We start from the raw sequence: 19577 nt of genomic DNA, 5'->3' as shown, positions 1-19577 counted from the left end.
GAAGAGTTTGATGTGGTTTTGTTGACGGCAGATATTATATTTAGTTGTTCACAAAGGCTTCTGAACAATATCAAACAAATTAATGGGATTAAGTTACCCGATATTCCACAACATGCACAGTTTCTGTAAGAATCGAATGAAGGCAGTACCTCAAACTGTTCATGATAGAGAACCATCAATAATTACATGTTGAAATTTTCAAAATTTGGAATCTATTTAACTGATACTTTGAGTTAATATCTTCTGAGGTGAAGTTGCCTTCGAACTGTAATATCACATTGCGATATTCACTCCACAGCGAGAATTTCAGATCCCAGTTCTGTTACCACAAGGAGAAACAATGTAACTGAATTCTTTATTCTATGCAGGTCACCAAATCCATTGTAAATCTGATAATATAACTCTAATAAAAAATATTATATTGAAATACCCATAGCTGGTTAGACGTTTCAATAAGCTCACAAAGCTGTGTCACAACAAAACAAGAACATCAAGCACCAAAGTATCAGTCAAACTAGACATCTCAAGGGCGAGGACTGGCATGTGCAAAATGAGCGTCTATCGATCACTCAAAGCTTTCAAAATAACTTCGCATTATGAACTTGATAATGCCCCAGTAAGGACTTAATGGGAATGCAAAAGAAATTTAGACAGAACCACACAGGGTCCTGGGTTTTCCTTAACAATCGGGCTGCATTGTCTCGGTTACTACAGCTGTTACTACGAATGGAAATTAAGAAAGCATGCACTCGGTGTTTTCCTAAAGATTCGATTTTGAATCTATTCACTAACCGAAGGGTGTCCCTGCTCATTAAGATTTTCTACTGGCCGCCGAGCCAAACGCAAATTTAACTCAAAATATGCACTATAGGGTGCAGATGACAAGATGGTCAGATTCTGCTGTCTAATGTTTGGACTAACAAGCCGTTCCCTCAGTTAGCTAGGTCCCTGGTGATAAATTACAAAAAGGAATAACATAATATATTGACCAGAGAGGGTCAGCTTAGGAAATGCGTCAAATGTGCCCAACTTGAAATAGTTTACCAAGACTTTCAGGGATTCAACGAGTTTACAAATGAAATAAATGGATGGTAGTGATATTTCACACCTTTTCTTGAAAGAATTGATCAGGGTTACCCATATCTGCTGTACAAAGTGCCAACTGAGCTTGGAAGAGAACCCCAACAATATTACATCAGATGCTCCAGCCAATTTCCTCAAGTCAGGTCGTGGAGTCGATTTTTGAAAGATCCTACTCATCGTTAATGGTCCTCTCCAACTTGTGGCTTAACTGAGTCCTTTTGCGACCCTCTAGCTTGGGCGTAGACTTCACAAAAAGCCAAATTACACTGCAGCAGTTGCTGTCTTCATTTTTGTAGTTCTGATCTGAGCTTTTCGTTTGGCATCAGCTTCTGCTTTCTTGAGATACTCGTAACAAAGACAAATTGCGAGGTCATGGAAGGCAAGAGCCATAGCCCATAATGCAACTGTAAAGGAGGCCCAACCAACTCTGGCCAATAAAATAGGCTGAGACCGCAACCGTCCCACCATCGACTTCAAAATTAACTGTAAACGTCTATCCTTCGTAATACGATGCGCGAATGTCTTCGATAGCGGAACTGCCTCAAACTTGGTTTTGCCATTAAAAACGTTGCATCTCTCTTTCAATATGCTGAATAAGGTCTCCCCAAGACGCTCTGCAACAGTTCGCCGAACTTTGGCGGCACGAGCAGAGATAAGTGTGCACGCCAAATCCCGAGCATCTGCCTCATACATCACACGGCGAATTCCAACACCTTCTTTTGATAGTAATAACCCTGAAAACATCCTAATACTTAATTCGGAAGCGTCTGTGGTCGCCGGTGCCTCCGACTTGACAGGCTCAACTTTAGGCTCATTTGAGATGAATGTGACCGTCTCCAAAGCTGCACGCTGCGCAGCTGACTTCTGGCTAATAGCGATGAGCGATGAGATACGGTCCCACTTGAACTCGCGCTTCTCTGTCAGCAGAAGAGACCTCAATACGCGCTGGGTGATGGGGCTGTAGTGCAAGAGAATGCGCCGCACTGCGTAAGGGTAAGCAGCTCCAAATGTTTTAAAATTCGGATCTACGGCTAGACCAAATCCTTCCAATGAGGCGAGTGAGCGGAGCACTAGGATGTAGTAGGGAGGGAGCCGGAAACGGAACTTATATGCGATTTTAAAGAACTCGTTCACTACTTTGTTGAAACTAAAGTTTGGATTCGGCACGCCGTCTTTTACAATTGCGTTGGAGCCCTCTCCGAATGCTCGTTCCAGCGCCTGTCCAATCACAAATGACAAGCTAACTTGTTGGCGAAACAAAAATGAAGAACGAAAGCCTGAGATGGGCTGAGCTGTAAATGAGAACATATTCCTAACAGTTGGCCTCCAGTAATCGAACAAATTTCAAACAGCTAATCACAAGCATCGACAGTAATTGTGACAAATAACACCCAAAATAATTGTAGTAACTTCAAAAGCGAAAACTCAATGACTGTGACATACCAGTCGAAGTGCGAAACGATCCGTTCTAGGCTTCAAGACATCCATGTCGGCCAAATCATCTGTCAAGCTTTGCCAGTCTCCATTAACCAAGTGAGCAATAGCAGCAAGCATCGCGCCCTGATGAATCTTGTCCATACGGGTAATAAGCCCAAAGTCAATAAACTGCAACTTCCCATCTCGGCCTAACAGAATGTTTCCTGGGTGGGGATCAGCATGCATTACTCCTGTCTCTAACAGCTGAGTCAAAGCAGCCTCTGTTCCTTTGTTCACCTGAGAACATCAACCAGGCATATCTTCTATGAGTTTCGGAATTTAAAATTTAATACTATCTTGTGATTCAATATAATAAAGGTCCTTTTATATATATTCTTCAAAGAAATAAAAACTTCAAAAATCTAACTAGTTGCTCTTTGAACAGAATTAGCAACGGGTAGGATAAGAGTACAAACCATGTTCAAAAGTCGCCGCCTTGCTTCCTGCTGCACATCCTGGCTAGGGAGGGTTCCATCCGCGCTAGGCAATCCTTTGGAAATGCATAACAAATCAAATGGGCGATCCCCGTTCAACCACTCCATGACTAAGACCTTCCGTTTAGTCATATGCGGCAGAGTCTTTGGAACATATAACCATGGTATGTGCTTATGAGCCATAGCAAACTCGGCAGCGTTTGCAGCTTCCTGTCTGTAATTTAGTTCCCCGTACAAGCCTTGCCCAATCTCGTCTGCTAAAATCGTATAGTTGTTATTTAACTTGGCAACTTTCCCCAATATCATGAACTGCATTTCAACGCGCCTGCCTTGGGTTAAGACAATTAAATCGGCAAAAGCTCTGCTAACATAGCTATTAAAACATTCAACTGGGCATATCTAATTCTAAACGCATCGCAGGAGACTTCTAAGCATCCGAATGCACACAGTATTCTTCCAAAACACGGGAATTGATGAATAAAGCAATCATGAAAAATGAATTGCACCTAAAAGCTTCAGGTATTTACCCCAATACGAAGGATGTAGACGTCTCGTGCGACATTAAATTGTAAGTTGCGTCTCTGAACCTTTACCGCTACATCTTCTCCACACTTAGTGCGCCCTCGATACACCTGTACAAAACAAGATCCCAGCAGGTTATAGCCATACATTCAATTATTCTCTTACCGAAGAACAAGAACTCATCCGCTAAGTTGGACTGCAAATAACATTTCACTAAAATACTAGTCCTAGTCCAAAAGATAGATCCATACCTGGCCAAACGAAGCTGCAGCGACTGGTTCATCCGACAAGAAGGAGAATGCCTCTGATACCTTACATCCTAACTCCTCCTCTATAATTTCTATAGCTTCATCTTTAGGGAAGGGAGGCAGACGATCTTGGAGCTCGGAAAGAACCTACAAAGAAAGGATGCACTTTACTATACCATACATAATAGCGATTCTTCTGCTGACAATCTACGATGGAATAACTGCAACTTGTGAGCGATTGTGCTACTGCTAGTTTGTAATGTTGTGTGAAATTCAAATCCATTCATCTTGTCAAAATCCGATCTATAACAAACTCAAATTATTTAAGGAAATATTCCGATCAAGATATTACCTTGGCAGTTTCTGCGCCAATCAAGTCAGGTCTGGAAGAGAGTGACTGTGCAACTGCATTCAAATTCAAATGATGTTGTAAGATTCAATCTCACCAAAAACTTAATTAATTAAGAATTAAATAAAACTAGTTAGATTTTATTTCTAGGAGCTGAATTTTAAAAAACCCATTGACTAAAGAACAGTATTTCTTTTGATGAAGACCTTCACAGCAAAAGAAGAGGGGAATGGAGACAAGGAAAACCTTTGATGAAAGTGGTGCCCAGCCCAAGCAGAGTTTTCTTCAAAGACTCAGCTGTCTGTAACGTGACTTTGAGCTTATCTGCCTCCGAAATTTCGCCCATTTTGTTCCTCTTCAATGCCGCCATTCGCATGTTGCGTTCCAATGCTACTGACCCAAATGCAGCACCAACCTAGCAACAGAATAATTCATCAATATCGCTTTTCTTCTTCATGAAAAATCCAGCGTAAGTCCTGATGTAGAGGAAGATGCAAAAGGTAAGACCGTCATAGAAAACATGCACACTAGAGACGATTGATCAAACAAGACCAATTACTCTCCATAGTTTACTATACAGGTGAAGTAATGTACCTCCAGAAAACGGAGGAGGAGAACATGCGGTCGACGATGGAAGTAGGCTGCAACTTGATCAGGATCATACTCGTTTTGAAGGGGTACTTTGAAACTTTGAAATACACCTTGTACAAAGCTCGAGTAACTCTCCAGAGTTCTCAAGTCAGCATCCAAGAGATCTTTACCTCGCAACTCTGCAAAAAGTGAAACGGATTCTAAGTGGACATTATCTAATTTTCTTACTAAACCAATTGCAATTAAGAATAACATTACATACATATGGGTGTTCGTGATTAAGGTTTACCAGGATAGTAGGGCTCCGGCCAAAATGCAGGGCCAGCCGGCACACTATTCTCGTCTTCGATAATCTTTAGAGCAACAATTTCTCCAATTTTCTTTCTCAGTGAAGGCCTCACGCGAGTAGATTTGCTCTTGATGAAGTCAATATCGTTTGCTACTATGTTAGCCACACCTTTTTTGTGAGGTGTAGCAGTCCTTTTAGATGTGACAGCTTGAAGCCAAGACTTGATCGCGGTTCCATCCTTCTCCAAGGTTTTTCCAAAATCAGAATTCTTGAGCTTGTCCCAGAACTGTTTACGCTTCTGTGCATTAGAAGGTGACTTTCGAAGAAACGAAGACTGTCCACTCCGTAACACCTGCACGGTTTCCATTAGGGCATCCTGTACCTCCATCTCAACTTCATTGTGAACTAGTTTTCGCCCGAATGTTCTGCGCTTTTCATGTAGAACTTTGGCCGCCTCAGCTACTGCTTCCTCCAAAATGTCATCATCAGTTCGTGCAGAGCAATCTTCGAAATTCGACGACTGAAATTCATCTTTGTCAACCCCTTTTGTTCCAAGCGAACTCTTCCCATCACGTAGGATACCCGCTGTCTTTGCCATGGCCATTTCTATGTCCTTTTCCGTTGCAAGTGTAACTTCTGAATGGACTTTTCCTCCAGCATTCTCTTCGAGTATGGGTTCAACCATGCCAGAATCCATCACATCTCTGCGAAGTTCATCGAGGTTAGGCTCCCGGTCCAGCAGCCACGCCTTGTCCACAGTTTCAAATGGACTGTCATAATTCCTTTGGATTTCGACAGAAATGAGAGGTGTCTCTTTAGAATTTGTTTTCAGAATCGCCTGCGTGTTGCCTGCCTTACTCATACGATTCCGACTTCCCGCACCTGCTAAACAAAATATTGTCATTCTAATCCCAATTTGACCAGATTCAGGCATGCATTGATCAGTATGACTCCTCAAACTTCTCTGTTCATCAATATTATTAACATCAAGAACAATAACTCTTACAAAAACCTTGAAAAATACAACTATTTTAAAAACTATTAACATTTAAGATCTATGATTCAATCTAACAGGTAAATAGTTCATCATTCCCACAATCTAGTCGTTTAGACATTGAATACTGATGTACTAGATTAATCCATGATCTCTCATAAAAAATACACTGTATCAATTTGATATCTCATTTTTATACCGCTCACACACACGCGCACAGCCTGCCGGTCAAAGTGCTGTGTAGAATTTCGGCAACCAAGAGGAATCTCAGAAGCAGAGAGTCGATTTAAATACCTTGTTTGAGCATGGACACGACCTGCCCGCCAATGAAGCTATTGCCTCTGGAGCTCCAGCCAAGGCAAGAACTGCCTCCACGTACTTTCATCAAACCCTGCGCCCTAGCATACAGGCGAGGAAACCCTACCTCTACATCAGCGCATCCTTTCGCACCACTCGCAACACAATTCATAGCAACGCTGGGGTTACTCCCGGGCGTTATGGATGCAGCCATGGTTCCACCACCGCCGCACCGACCTCACCACCTCACCGCACTGCTGCGAAACAAATTCCTCTTCGACGCTCAACTATCGAGCCACAATCATGGCTCCCAAAACCAACCCCAAAACACATGGACGAGCCCCAAATACCTCAACAAAACATGAGAAAATCAATCCTCTTACAAAAAATTCAAAAAAAAAACCCCCCGTCTTTCTTATCAATACACAGAAATCCCTCGGCGCTATAAACTCTCCCAAAACCCCCCAATTGCTGAATAAACAACCACCTGCTTCAAAAACTTTGGAACTACGGAGCTCCAAGGACCACTCAAGAATCTACAACAGTGGGGACAACAAAGAGCACTACGTGGCCGAGTCCCAGGAAAGCTACGGTATACTACTAAGAGAACATCAGAGCAATCTCGTAGGTCATGATTTTAGGAAGAGGGGAAAGAAGTTCATGAGATTGAGGTGAAGTCGGTTGCTCTTGGATTGGCGGAGCTGGTGTGGTCGAAATCTTCACATTCAATCGCGGTCCGTGGCGCTGGCGGAGTGGTCCCACGCTAGACAGCAACAGCCACAAGTTGGGTTTCTGGATGAAAAACCTCTCTTCTTCGTTCCATTGTTTGTCACATGGCGCTTGTTTCAGCTCAATGCTCGGACACTCATTGGACTAGAAGTACCTACTCTTTGGCCATGTTGGGTTGTATCATGAGCCCAACACACATCCTAGTTTAGGGTTTGGAGATTCTCGTGGGAGTATATTTTCACGACGAATACGTGATCTGTCTTAATTGCTCTGCTTTGCTAGTTGGCTTTGCAGAGATAGTGTGGCTCTGCCGATGAGTTTCACATGAGCTAAGAGTGCAGAGAGTGCAGCTGATTGTCCCGCATCTATGCCAGGGACTCAAGCTGCAGTCAATTTCAAAGTGAAGCAGCATATTTTGAAAGCACATTTCTGAACAACATTTCAATTGGAGACTGCACGTAGTTGTTGCAGCGGTTGGGTTGCTATTTGCCATTAACTTCCAACATCTTGTACTATTTTGTGCTTGTCCAGATTTTTTGTGGAGAGTGTTGTGTACAGTAACTAGAGTCTACGAACAGGAATTTGAAGGTTTGTGCTCGTGTTTGATCGCCAGGCTACGTTATCTGTGCGCTGCGGCATAGTAAGTTTTGCAGCAGCCTGAGCTAGGTTTCAGAGCATAATAAGTGTACCGTTTGGAATTTAGGGTTTTAACGAAGGTTCTAATTCAATCTACTTGAAAAAGCACCTCGTCTATTCACCATTTGGTGTATCTCACGATTATGGTCTTCTTCGTGTATGGTTTCTTCACTCAGTAGTTGAGATAAGTTATCCAGATGTCGAATGTGACCGTATTCAAGATCTGGGTGAATAAGAACCGAAGCGGAAGAGCAAGCAAGGTAGGGCATCTAAGAAAAGTTCTTGATCTAATGGTCAACGGGCTAAAGTGGAAATGAATTGCAGAGATGATGAGGGTGAAGATCAGAATGATCACCATGGTCTTCAAAGGAATTCCCACAGCTATTGCATTCAATCATTAGGAATTCTTCTTCTAAGCACTTCCAGTTGTTGCGTGAGGGATGTGGGACCTGGAGCATTGCATGTACTGACCAACACAATTTATGATTTTATGAACAACTTGGATTGGCGTTACTTAGCACGTCTGGATCCTTTTCCCACATTGGTTACGCCACCGATACGACTTAAGATGAGTAACGTAACGGAAGCAGAGCCGATGTGTAAGATTTCTTTAGAATTTGCAATTTTGCATTACGATATTTGTTCTCCTCAGGTACTCCTGTCACATTAAATTCTTACTTCGTTCTGTTCACTATGTCTATATTGTTCAGCATGTGATTGACTTCTACTCGGACTACCTCTTCCAGAACTGGCTGTGTGCATGTCTCAAGATTAAGCCTGGGTTGTTAACATTGAGATGCGTGAGAATCTGTCTTCCGATGAATTTATAAGGTATTTTGAGCAGCGGAACAAGGTTGTTCTCCTTCGTGATGTAATGGAATCCTTGCCAGCATTGACAGAGTGGGACTACATGTACCTTTTAAAGCACTCTGGAGATATCGATTTTGCTGCTGGTTCTATCCACCTCAAATTTAGTTATTTCTGTAAGTAAGCAGATGCTGTGGAAGAGGAGCGTCCTCTGTACTTGTTATGGAGGGTATAACTCGCAACATTACTGAGCAGTGGAGAGTCTAACATCTCTCTTCATTCATGACATAAAAGGTAAGGTGGGGGTCATATTTGAATTTGAACAGTGTCAATGCGCTATGGCACCTAACCAATCCACGACAGAAGGGTTTATGAACTTCCGTAGCGAGACCAAGCAGTGGGTGGAAAGATCTGTGAAGTGTACATGCCGAAAAAGGAGAATTCGTGTCTGCGCTACGTGGATGGTAGCACATTCTGATTAATCTGGAGGGATCCGATGCTCTCACCCAAAATTTTCCAAGCAGAAATAAGGTGTTATCAGGTGCATACCCTTGTTTGCACTTTCTAACTCCCAACCTGGACAGAAGCATGTGGAATTAGGCCTCAAGGACATCATCCGATCTTGAAGCTGATATCGTATGCAAGTATCTGTATGTTAGATCCTTCTTTGGATTTTTATCCAAATTTTTAATAGCTTTTTGAGCTTTTTCTGCTCAGCCTTTATGCCAAAATTGCTGCAGCAGATTATACTCTTCCATCACTATTTCTCACCTGGGTATATGGTCGTGTTACAGGAGCAACATGAGTACTGTGCTGGAGTTTCTGAGCAGACCAAATTCCCAGCACTTGTTATCTGGAGTAAAAGATCGAATCGACTTGCACGAAAAATTCTGACCCAGTTTTGATTCTCTAAACCCCAGGTCAAAATGGGTTATGAAGAAGATAACAGAAGAGCGGGAAGACGCCCTCTAAAAGGCCAATATTTGAATATGAGTCAATGCTGCTGATTCAATAACTGGAGGATTCAAATTTGCCTTCTGAGTCCACCATTTCGTTCTGTACTCTGTTCGAATTTTCTTTAGCATTTTTCTAGTGAAGAATGGCACATGTGCTGCACTAGCAGGTCACTCAATCCATTGTACGGCAGGATCATCGTTTAGAATTGCTGCGCAGACCAATGCCCAATTTGAGTCTACGATATTTGAAGCTGATAACAATCTTAGGCATCAATGGACATAGTGAGATAACGATACTCACATCGCAGTCGCTCTAGATCAGAAAATCAACTGACTGACGTGGTTGTCCTATTCTGTCCGCGCTGCTCATTATTAACGGTCAATTTCCTTATACTTTTATAATATCTGGTTTCCTGTGTCTTGTGACACTCCTCATTAATACGCCTCAATGTTAATTTAGGTTGGATTCCTTACTTTGATTTTCCTTCAAATGTTATATCTATGATATGGACCCACCGTGTTCTATAATGCTGACGATGAGCCATCAGATAGAATCTTCGAGTAAACTAACGCGTGAGCGGTTCTAGAGTTGGGTGACTAAAGATTCTTAAGTTTTGTATTCTGCCAAGGATTTCGCCGAGCTCCTAGTTTCACATGGACTCGACACAATGATGAAGGGCAATGCTTTAAATGCACACGGAGAGGCACCAATACTCTTGAGGCTTGCTGCGTACGTCGGTGATGAATGAAGTATTAAACTGTGAATTTACTGTTTCGGCAGCAAGATCGAGATGACATAGTCCATTGGAAAGCTGCCAAAAGCGCTTTAGGAAAAGACCAAAGGATCAATAATTTACAATTTCCAATCCTTTTGAAGGTTGACGATAGTGTCAAGCGAGAAGGTGCCATCAACTCAAACAAATCAGGAAATTAAAAAATCTAAGAAGATTCGTGCTGTGGAGTCCTTACTCTCTACCACATCCGCTGTAACATTTCAATACTTTACTCCAGGTGGGATCATTGGCATGACATAGTGAAAAAAAACTTTGTAAATCAAATAAGCTTGACTTGGATGCGCCTTGAGTGGGGGAAGTGGGTAGTGGGTAGATAGAGCCATAGGTTAGAGCTCACCGATAACACTGAAACATAAGATTGAAGGTAAACCCGTGGTCTTCGATAATCTTGAAAAAGACGGAGTTTTGTTTAGGTCTGGATATGGCACCCTAGGTTGCAATTTAACAGGCTGAAAAGCTCTGTTTGGCAGCTGTATTTGTCCAGGTGTGGTGTGACGCTCAAGGATATGGTAACATTGATAAACAATCGTGAGCCTATATTTCACCACAATGTCCTAATTATTTCCGGGGGTGGATCAGGCTCGTCTTAAAATCAGGTACCAACGTCACAACCTTCTATCGCTACATCAGCAGCAGCGTAAGAGATGTGTTCTGTGGGGTTGGAAGAAGACATGGCAGGGAGAAGAGCAGTATGTGCCCCACAACCGAGAGAAAGAGAAACCTTTGCATCAAGATTTGTGCACGAACGTGTGTGTGGTCGAAACATGGACAGGGCAAAAAAGAGCAAATGAGTTGTGAACTTGGATAGCCTAGCTCATCTCGAGGTCGGTGAGCGAGATGTGCGTATGAGCTGCATTGATAAACTTTGTTGGTTCATGGCGCAACATGCTGCGTTTCAGCCGCTTTGCCACAAGTTTCATGGAAAAGTTTCTGCATGGAGATAAAGCTAAAGCAGACGTTTGATCAGTTCCTGGAGCAGTAGCATAAGACTTTTTATGGAGAGGATACATCGAAACATTATTGAGCAGTGCAGAATGTAACATCTCCCTTCATTCATGGCTTGGAAGGTGAGGTGGGGATCATTTTTTTTAATTTTGGTGGGTATCATTGTGGTATGTTAAATGAATTCGCTACAATACAGTTTTCCTCAGTACAATTGTATGAATTCTCTCAACCAATAGAATACGTCAAGTTGGGCTTTTTAATTAAAAATAACTCATTAATCAAAGGTTTAAACTTTACAACTTTTGCAAAGTTTTGAAATTTCAACCTATTCAAGCATTTCAGATCCATCATAAAAGAAAAGGTTACTTGAAATATATTTAATATGTATTTAATTACACTGTTTGGACTGCCAGCTATATCTCCAACACAGGACTAAGATTCTTCAACATTCCAGTGAAATCACAGTCTTTTCAGCATTTGATACACAGTGTATATCACTTATGTAGACACTACGTACATTTAAACCTCCAAGTATTATAATTTGAAATACGTCGTTGACAAGGAACAGAATAGAAAAATAAGATATTGAATACTAAAAGAATTCTAAATAAAGAGTTTACACGAAGGGAAGAAACTGATGCAAATATGAAGGTGGGACTCCGATTGCAGTGTCCCACTTCAATGTAAGTTTTGTCCCCTATCGCTTTCTGCCGTACCGCACACATAATCATATTCAAAGGGCTAGATTCCTCAAAATATGCTGAGAAGACTGTAGGCAGTTCCAGTTTTCTAGCTCCACGTGAATACCAGAAAACAGCAGCAGCAGAAGTTGCAGCAACAATACAATGCTGTAATGTTACAGGCATCTCTCGAGAGCATCAAACACAAAGCTAAGAACGAGGAATGCAAATCCACAGCAGAAGAAGAAGATGATAGCCAGTTTCTGACCCATGAAGTAGAAGCATTGTTAATGAGACGAGAATGATGTTCACCTTTCTCTTCTCTGTAAATTTCTTTGACACGGAGCGCGTATTTATTTTTCATTGCAGAACTGCTGCACTGCAGTTTCGAATCCACAAATAGTTCAATTTTGTCCGCTACTAATGCCGCGAATGTGAACAAAACCTGAGCTGCTCTGAGCTCCAAAGTTTCTTATCACTCTCCTCGTTGTTCCACACGCAAAAATCTAGACTTGATAATGGACTGTGCTAAGCATAATCCAGCATTTATACTCATGGATAACGTCACTGCCTCCACATCTGTGTGGCACTGCGCTATAAACCCTGAGTGAGAAATCTATAGATTCTGACATTCAGTTATTTTGCAGCATACAACCCCGATTATTGATCGCCGTTTTTGCTTCTTATCCTCCTGAATAAAAAAGACCCTAACTCCACCGATTTTCACGAGTAATAAGAAATACAACCATTGAGCATCGTGTTTGCAACTACATGGTTGGTTTCCGTTGGATTCAGTCGCGTTCTCGGAGAAATGGTTTGTGTGCAACAAAACTGAGTTGCTCCATAACCCCTATTTTACAAGCTCAAATGCGATAAGTCGATATGCGTCGCCTTAGTTACGAAGACTTGTTGGAATTCTGGGATTTGCACAGAGCGCCGCGAAATCGTCTGATTTGATGCAGAACCCAGATGCAAAACATGAAGGCATTGTTAACACGAAGCCATCGAACGCGGATTGTTGTGCACCACTTCTGGGTTCAAAGGATTGCCCTTCTCGTCGTACAGAATGAGCCCGGAGAATGAGAGAGGGGCGCAACGTTCACCGCGCATAATTGATCTTTGCCAAACCGCGGGTTCTGCGTTCGGATCTTCCTCCGCTTGACAGCCTTTCCGGAGAGCGTCCACTACGTCCACCTGATCCGGATACAAAATGCCGAGGACAGGATGTGAGAAGGATGTGTTGAACTGGTAGCTTCAGGGACTTTCCAATGACAATTAACCAAAAACAGTTTTAAGAAACTTACCAAAACAAAACAGAAGCCTGAAACTCTACAGCATGGTTTTATGTCAGAACATGATGTGACAAGCTTTCAGCGATAAGAGGCGTGAAGTTTGGATTGAATGGTTACCTGAGATTTGCAGTCAATTCGAAAAGAGCTGGAATTTGAGAAACTAGATGGGTTTCGGAAGGACGATATTCTGAAGGAGCCGAGTTTGGACTTCAAGTCGGAGGGGCTGAAGCGCTGGCTTTCCTTTTTGATCTCGGCCACCAGTTCGCCTTCAGGCTCGGATTCTCGGTTGAGCACTTTGGGGTTGCTGTGAGCGGCGCACAAGCCCACCAGCGTTGTCACGCAGACTAAGAAGACGACGACCATGGAGAGCAAGGCTGCAACTTGGAAACTCTGAGCGGATACCACTCCATGTGCACTTGCAACCAGCCATCTGGCCATTGTAAAACCGTCACTTGAACTATTTTCAAGACTCGTTGAGTCGTGTGTGACTATTTTGTGTGTGTGTTTATGTATGTATATAAATGTTTGTATCCTGAGAAGGATTTCGCAACTCCGACAGAGCTTACTAGATACCACTGACAATTAATTTATTCCATTTCTGGTAGACAGTGGCAAAACCGTAGCAATTGAACTGCACAAACGTCATAACTCAGTACGCCACGATACTCAGCTCACAGCAAACCATGCCAGATACGTAATAGGCGATCATGTTGTTAGCCACTGATCCACCTGATCCTCAAGAAAGAGAATTGTGGGTGTGGTGCAGAGCTTTTAGTGCGTAGGCCTTCGATGTAAAACAACTGGCTGATATATATATAAATTATTCAGCTGGCTGCTTGCAAGTGAGCTCGCAACACAAGACAATATCCGAGCATAGGCTTTCTCCGTGCTTCGAGCCACTCAAACTCCGCGACAGCTGCCAATACGGCAAGCTCTGTGGACTTATGCTCTGTAGAAGTCGACACACGAGAACACGGACGACACAAACAATCGGTTCCTGCTCAGCGATCGGAAACTGCGACAAATCCCCCGCTAGACAACCATCAACCACCGTAAAAACTCGACAACAGTGGGGTACCGTAACTACAACGCATGGAACTCTTGAACATCGCAACAACAGGCGCAACAATTGCACCTACTCCATACTCCAATCGGTGCAGTAAGTACAACGCCCAGTTCTCAGACAGCCGACCGTCGCGCAGTCTTATGACTCTTCAGAGCGACTGCCGACATGGACACACACACAACTTAGCAGGGGACCTGACAATGGCGATCCATAGATATAGTCCATGGGACAAGAGCATAAGACAATTACGCGAATCCAGGGCACGGCGATCCCATGACGACGTCCACTATTCCTCCTCCTCGCTCCTTCTACTCCTTGCTCCTCTTCCTGCAGATGTTTCCAGACAGAAGCGGCGCCAGGACCAGTAATTACCGCAGGCAGCTAGATTTTAGCGCCGGGTGAAGTAACGTGAGTGGAGGTGAGGTTGGGCCCTGGCGTCGTCGCCCGTGGCAGTGGCCCCCTCCACTGTGGCCTGGCCATGGCTGCCCATCTCTTCAACGGGCGGCGAGCATGGAGTCGCTGACCAGGATGCGCCGTCGACGACGAAGAAGACGGCGACGGCGCTTGATAAAGTCGCTTTCGAACTTAAAAGTTTCCTCACAAGCTTCAGCGTCTCTCTGGAGCCTTAGTTTATGGGCGGCCCTTCTGATGTGCTTTCTGTAGGATGGGATGTCCTTTTTGGATAGACGATATCAAACGTTCATTCAAGGCAAATGGGTTGGCAGCAATTGCCTCACTCCCTCAATTTTTTGATTCATTGACTTAAACCCTAATCCCCCATAATTTTAACCGTTTTAATCTAAATCTCAGATCACAAATCCTAGTCACAAATGTAGTGTGTTAATTTATTTATTTTTAAATGTGTAATAATTTCTTCCTGTACCTTGGGTAACAACAAGCTGCTCATGATCCAAATGGATGAATGTACTTGGTAATGTTCATTGTGTGGATTGTCCACTATGAGAGAATTGTAAGGATGTCCTATCAAACAACTGATTATTGCACATGATCTCAATGTTTACCATTAAAAAATTATTGAAATATATCATAGAAAAAACATATATATATATATATATATATAATGCATTTGCAAATGAACACAACTCTTCTGATCAATTATGATGACACTAAATTGATATGCAATCAAATGTTCATTACTGAGATGTTCAATATTAGTTTAATGGACAAACCAACAAATGACTTCAAGAGCCAAGGATAGAGTAAGAGTGAAAAATTACAACTCAGAGTTGAACTGCAAAATGGCATCCTTTTGTGAACCAAACCAAAATAACAAACAAAAAAACAAACAAACGAACTCATCACCCAACTCCATCATCTCATGCACACATTGGCCCAAGAGGTGGTGGACAGTACCATGGAAAAGAAAAAGAGATATCACAAGAATGTAAAGAGGAAGGAGAGCTATCAAATTGTGCATGAAGTATCAAATCACCAATACAAAAATGCATTGATGTTGCAGTGAAGTAATCAGACCCTTCTGTCAAGTGAAATCAAGGGGCTCTTGTGCGCCCCTCATAGGGGAGGGATGAGTGCCATGGAAGGATTGGAGCGAGCCTTCATGGCCTTTGAGGCTATTAGAAAACCACCCACCTTAACAAGGAGGTTGAATGCGCAAAGGCCATGATGGTGGCTTCCAATTCATATGCGATGGAGGGACAACAACAAGGACCTGGACGCAGATGAGTCATGTCGCTCAGATTCTTCATATCATGCAAAGAATGTTGCGATGTGATGCAAGGTTCGATGATTGGCAGATGTGATAGATCCATCCCTATTGCTTGCTCTCTCTCACACTCGCTCTCACTCTCTCTCACACTTGCTCTCGCTCTCTCTTGCTTTAACTCGCTTGCTTGTCTTCTTACGTCACCCCATGGAAAGGATGAATGTGCATCAAAGTCTTACACTCACATCATTCATTTCTTTGTTGAAGGGCTGCATTCCTAGGTCAATCACTATATTTGCCTACTTATTGTATGTGTGTATGAATGAATGAATGCATGAATGAATCTAGAATAATAATCATAATCATAATTTTATCTTCAAGGACTAGCCTCAAGTTCATATCGTCATTCCTTAGGTGATAAATGAATTTTTATGGCTTTTTTCTGGTTGCTTCAACTACTGTACTTTCTCTACTATTTGTGCTTTGTTTATTTATTTATTTATTTATTTTTGAGTGTATGTATACATCCATCCTTAACACTTTCTTTACTTCTGCTGCAAAGTTGGTGAAGCATATGTATTCAGTTCCCTTGCTTCTGTATGCAAAGGTAAGTTAGGTCAAACTCCTACTGGTCATATTTATTTAATTATTTATTTATTTCACATTTCTCTGTAAGAATGTTTTAGCATACTCAAGCTATGGCAAAACACTCCCTTACCTGATCCTCACCCTCCCACAAACACATATAGTCCCATGTCTTTCTCTCTTCTTCACTTATTTTTTATTTTTTTTAAATTCCAATATGAAGATGAAGAAAGAAAGTGACATGGTGGTGGTCAAAAGTTGTGAAGAGTTACACTCTTCATGCATCTGTCTTGCAGATGAAGTGAATTGTCGTCCATTTTCTCAAAATGGAATGGATTGAGAGAGAGGATGGTCTCCCAAGAATCCTCTGCAACACAACCAACAAATGAGACCCAAGTTTTACACATGTGCATGTTTAGCTGTAAGTATGTACGTATGTAATCGAAAAGGAAGGAGTGGAAATGTAAGTGTTTGCAAAGCAGATGATCATCATGCAAGCCTTGCTAACTTCACTCTGGATTGTGGGTGGCTTGCCAAAACCCTAATTGTGTCTGTTGCCATCACCCCCACCAAGGCTTGAGGTCAACTTCCTGAACATGAGCCATTTCATTTGAAAATAGGATTTCTATTTTTTGAAAAATTTAATCTTGTTGAAGAGATATATATATATATATATATATATATGTGTGTGTGTGTGTGTGTGGATGTGTGGGGCCTCTACTTTGTGTGGCTTCCAGAACATTTGTTTGTTTGATGTAATGGGTATGAAAACCAAATCTTTATTTACACTGGAGTTCAGATCTGGTTGTTGGGAAGGAAGGAGGAGAACTCTTACTTTTTTTATCTCAAATTTAGTGCAACATGTGATTGTAAAAGTTTATTTTCACTTCGTATCTATTTGAAGTTGTACTTTGGTAAGAAAATAAAATAAAATAAAAATAAAATACCACTGGTTTCAATTTGTACATATTCACAGTAGATTATAATTTTATGAACATGATTTTATTTATTTCAAAAAATATATATATATATATATATATATATAATGGCATATTGTTGTTAAGAGAACTATTGCTTATATCAATCAAACATCACTTACAGTTATACCAAATTCCTGAACAATCAACAATAATAGAAAGGACAGGACTTGAAATATTTATAATTACTATTGTATTTCATTTTTCTCTTTTCCCCATAAATGTAAATAATTAACTTGGTGCATTTAAAACAAATAAATAAAATGAAATTTTGTGAAACTTCTCAAAATGTACAAAGATATCCAACTTCACACAAGATGGATTCATTAATACAACTGTAGTCTTACTTGTTTTAAAATACAACATTTCATTACAAGTTTTCAAATAGACCAAAAACCTTCCAACGAAGAAGTTGAGGATTAATAAGACCAAACTTTATAATCAGTACATGCACAAACCCACATGTAAATAACACAACATTTTTTTTTCCAGTTTGAGCAATGCTCGAAGGGAGAATAATTCCATGCAGCACCCCAAGGAATGATTCCAGAGAAGTGACAGGGTTTCCAAGGGAATGCATCAGAGAGTTGACATGTATTTCCTATTCCCTTCTCCTTGGTCTTCAAATCTTGTGCCAACAATTGAGCTGATCCAACAAGCCAGAATACTGGGTACTTAGCTCCAGTAGACTCCCACCAGGATCTACCTTGTCCCTCCTTTTCGGATGCATCCACACTGTCAAAAAACACACACATACCAACACTATCCCACTTTCTATTCTTCATTGGCCAACACTATGACAACTACACAAACAGCCAATCTGTTCTCACAGTACTGCGAGTTTGGTCAGCCTAATTGTATGGAGTGAAAAGTGGGTTGTTATCACTTTTGTTGTGGGTTTTTGAGCTGATGATATCAGCCGAATTCAACATCCAGTGATGTTTTGTTTTGTGACGAGCAGATGGGCAGCAGGTGGTTTGTTACTGCAGAGTGTGGAAAACAGGAAGCATGTGAGAGATGGTGGTGAACAAGTAGCGCAGGTGTTTGTGGCCCTAGTTTGGATTGGAAACTGGCTTGAGAAGCAGCTTGACAACATCGTGCACTAGCTCGAGCACATGTGACACCCCCCCCCCGTCCTGAACGATTTGAGGAGTCATGAATCTGTGGCATTTTGCCGGCTCAGCAATCAATATTGAGTTTAAGTTGGCGACAACATGCACCTAGTCAGCTGTGCCTGCTCAAGCTATGAAGATGATGGACCCATCCTCGTGACAACTACTCCCTCGACGTAGCATTGCACGAGGCGGCGATAACCCTACTATCGAGTCGAGGAAATAGGTGGCTAAAGTAGAAATCGCTCAATATGACTGCACCAGATAAACTCAGATTAGGTACGTTTTCAGTGACTGAGTTTTGCTCCCTGCTCACAATGTTTGGTGAGAAATGAAAGATGATCCTCTTGGACGCGCAGGTCGAGGGCGACATGCTGAATAGGGCTAACTCGTAACCAGTGTTAGAAATTTGCTGAAGAGGCGGGAGTACCTTCAAAGTGTCCACCTCACATAGATTTCGAATTAGCAAAGGTCCATGTACATCCACAGAGCATATCCGAGATTACTCCTTTCAGCATGTTTTCATTACGTGGCCTGTTGATTAATTAGATTGGTAGCGAAGTGAGGACATTTCAGTGAAAATTTGTTTCATGGGCAGATTCAATCCTATTACAAATTGCCAAGGACTGCAAACTACAAGTTTCTGGTGTGTGGATTTTGGGGTCTAGGATACATAAAAAATGGTTACTAAGCTTCCTTTTCAAGGTAAGGGGGTTTCAGCAAGTAGATCCCCAAGCTAGGGCAGCTTTCAGTTAAAGATCCAACCATTGGAAATGACCACTTCTAGAGGTCAGTGATTAAGTTCTGTGGTTTGGTCTTCAGTGTTGAAAGCTTTTCAATATAGGATACCACATTTATGAAACCCTGTTGCCTAAAATAACAGGAATCATGTTGGTAAATCCGATAGTACCGACGCAAAATTTGAGCTGGAATGTCTGAGTATTTGCAATAACCTTTTTGAATTTGATGTATTTCTGTCAACAAATCTCGTCCAAAGCTTTCTGGTGATGTAGCATGTCCCGAAATCAAAA

At 41.9% G+C, this 19577-nt stretch overlaps 2 protein-coding genes and 2 long non-coding RNA genes across 11 annotated transcripts; 2 read left to right on the top strand and 2 right to left on the bottom strand.

Annotated features, from left to right (window-relative positions):
* Window positions 1-137: 137 nt before the first annotated feature.
* On the bottom strand, window positions 138-6927 carry LOC112273507 (uncharacterized). 6 transcript variants are annotated; one of them, XR_016499059.1, is made up of 11 exons: window positions 6281-6907; window positions 4993-5877; window positions 4707-4882; window positions 4359-4527; window positions 4116-4168; window positions 3767-3910; window positions 3521-3625; window positions 2976-3302; window positions 2527-2796; window positions 1109-2301; window positions 138-466 (listed from the first exon to the last, which is right to left on the bottom strand). XR_016499059.1 is itself a non-coding variant. In XM_024502400.3 (10 exons), exons 1-10 carry the CDS (start codon window positions 6495-6497, stop codon window positions 1345-1347), a joined length of 3300 nt encoding a protein of 1099 aa, XP_024358168.1. In that variant the 5' UTR covers window positions 6498-6927; the 3' UTR covers window positions 545-1344. The 6 variants fall into 6 exon arrangements, 2 of the variants coding, with proteins under 2 accessions (XP_024358168.1, XP_024358167.1); XR_016499058.1 differs by having other exon boundaries at window positions 138-319; XR_016499061.1 differs by having other exon boundaries at window positions 4993-5874.
* Window positions 6928-7101: 174 nt separating this feature from the next.
* On the top strand, window positions 7102-11462 carry LOC112273509 (uncharacterized). The gene is made up of 3 exons (XR_002967046.3): window positions 7102-8996; window positions 9250-10422; window positions 10785-11462. It is a non-coding gene; the product is annotated as an uncharacterized LOC112273509 (long non-coding RNA).
* Window positions 11463-12160: 698 nt separating this feature from the next.
* On the bottom strand, window positions 12161-14498 carry LOC112273508 (uncharacterized). The gene is made up of 2 exons (XM_024502402.3): window positions 13240-14498; window positions 12161-13024 (listed from the first exon to the last, which is right to left on the bottom strand). The coding sequence occupies exons 1-2, from the start codon at window positions 13558-13560 to the stop codon at window positions 12821-12823; spliced, it is 525 nt and encodes a 174-aa protein (XP_024358170.1). The 5' UTR covers window positions 13561-14498; the 3' UTR covers window positions 12161-12820.
* Window positions 14499-15170: 672 nt separating this feature from the next.
* Window positions 15171-19466, top strand: LOC149987293 (uncharacterized). Of its 3 annotated transcripts, XR_016499063.1 has the most exons (6): window positions 15171-15947; window positions 16435-16479; window positions 16754-17038; window positions 17257-17371; window positions 17927-18028; window positions 18396-19466. It is a non-coding gene; the product is annotated as an uncharacterized LOC149987293 (long non-coding RNA). The 3 variants fall into 3 exon arrangements; XR_016499064.1 differs by lacking the exon at window positions 16435-16479 and having other exon boundaries at window positions 15172-15947; XR_016499062.1 differs by having other exon boundaries at window positions 15177-16479.
* The last annotated feature ends 111 nt before the right edge of the window (window positions 19467-19577 follow it).

This window comes from Physcomitrium patens, chromosome 20, assembly GCF_059467195.1.
Source record: "Physcomitrium patens ecotype Gransden chromosome 20, ASM5946719v1, whole genome shotgun sequence".
Classification (NCBI taxonomy): domain Eukaryota; kingdom Viridiplantae; phylum Streptophyta; class Bryopsida; order Funariales; family Funariaceae; genus Physcomitrium; species Physcomitrium patens.
This window is presented reverse-complemented; position numbering and strand designations above follow the sequence as displayed.

Coding starts and splice junctions, on each gene's coding strand:
- LOC112273508 (XM_024502402.3), bottom strand. CDS start 13,560: ATGGCCAGATGGCTGGTTGCAAGTGCACATGGAGTGGTATCCGCTCAG. Junction 13,025..13,239: donor GAATTGACTGCAAATCTCAG/GTAACCATTCAA, acceptor TATCCGGATCAG/GTGGACGTAGTGGACGCTCT.
- LOC112273507 (XM_024502399.3), bottom strand. CDS start 6,497: ATGGCTGCATCCATAACGCCCGGGAGTAACCCCAGCGTTGCTATGAAT. Junction 3,626..3,766: donor CTGCAGCTTCGTTTGGCCAG/GTATGGATCTAT, acceptor TGTTTTGTACAG/GTGTATCGAGGGCGCACTAA. Junction 2,302..2,526: donor ATCGTTTCGCACTTCGACTG/GTATGTCACAGT, acceptor GTGATTGGACAG/GCGCTGGAACGAGCATTCGG.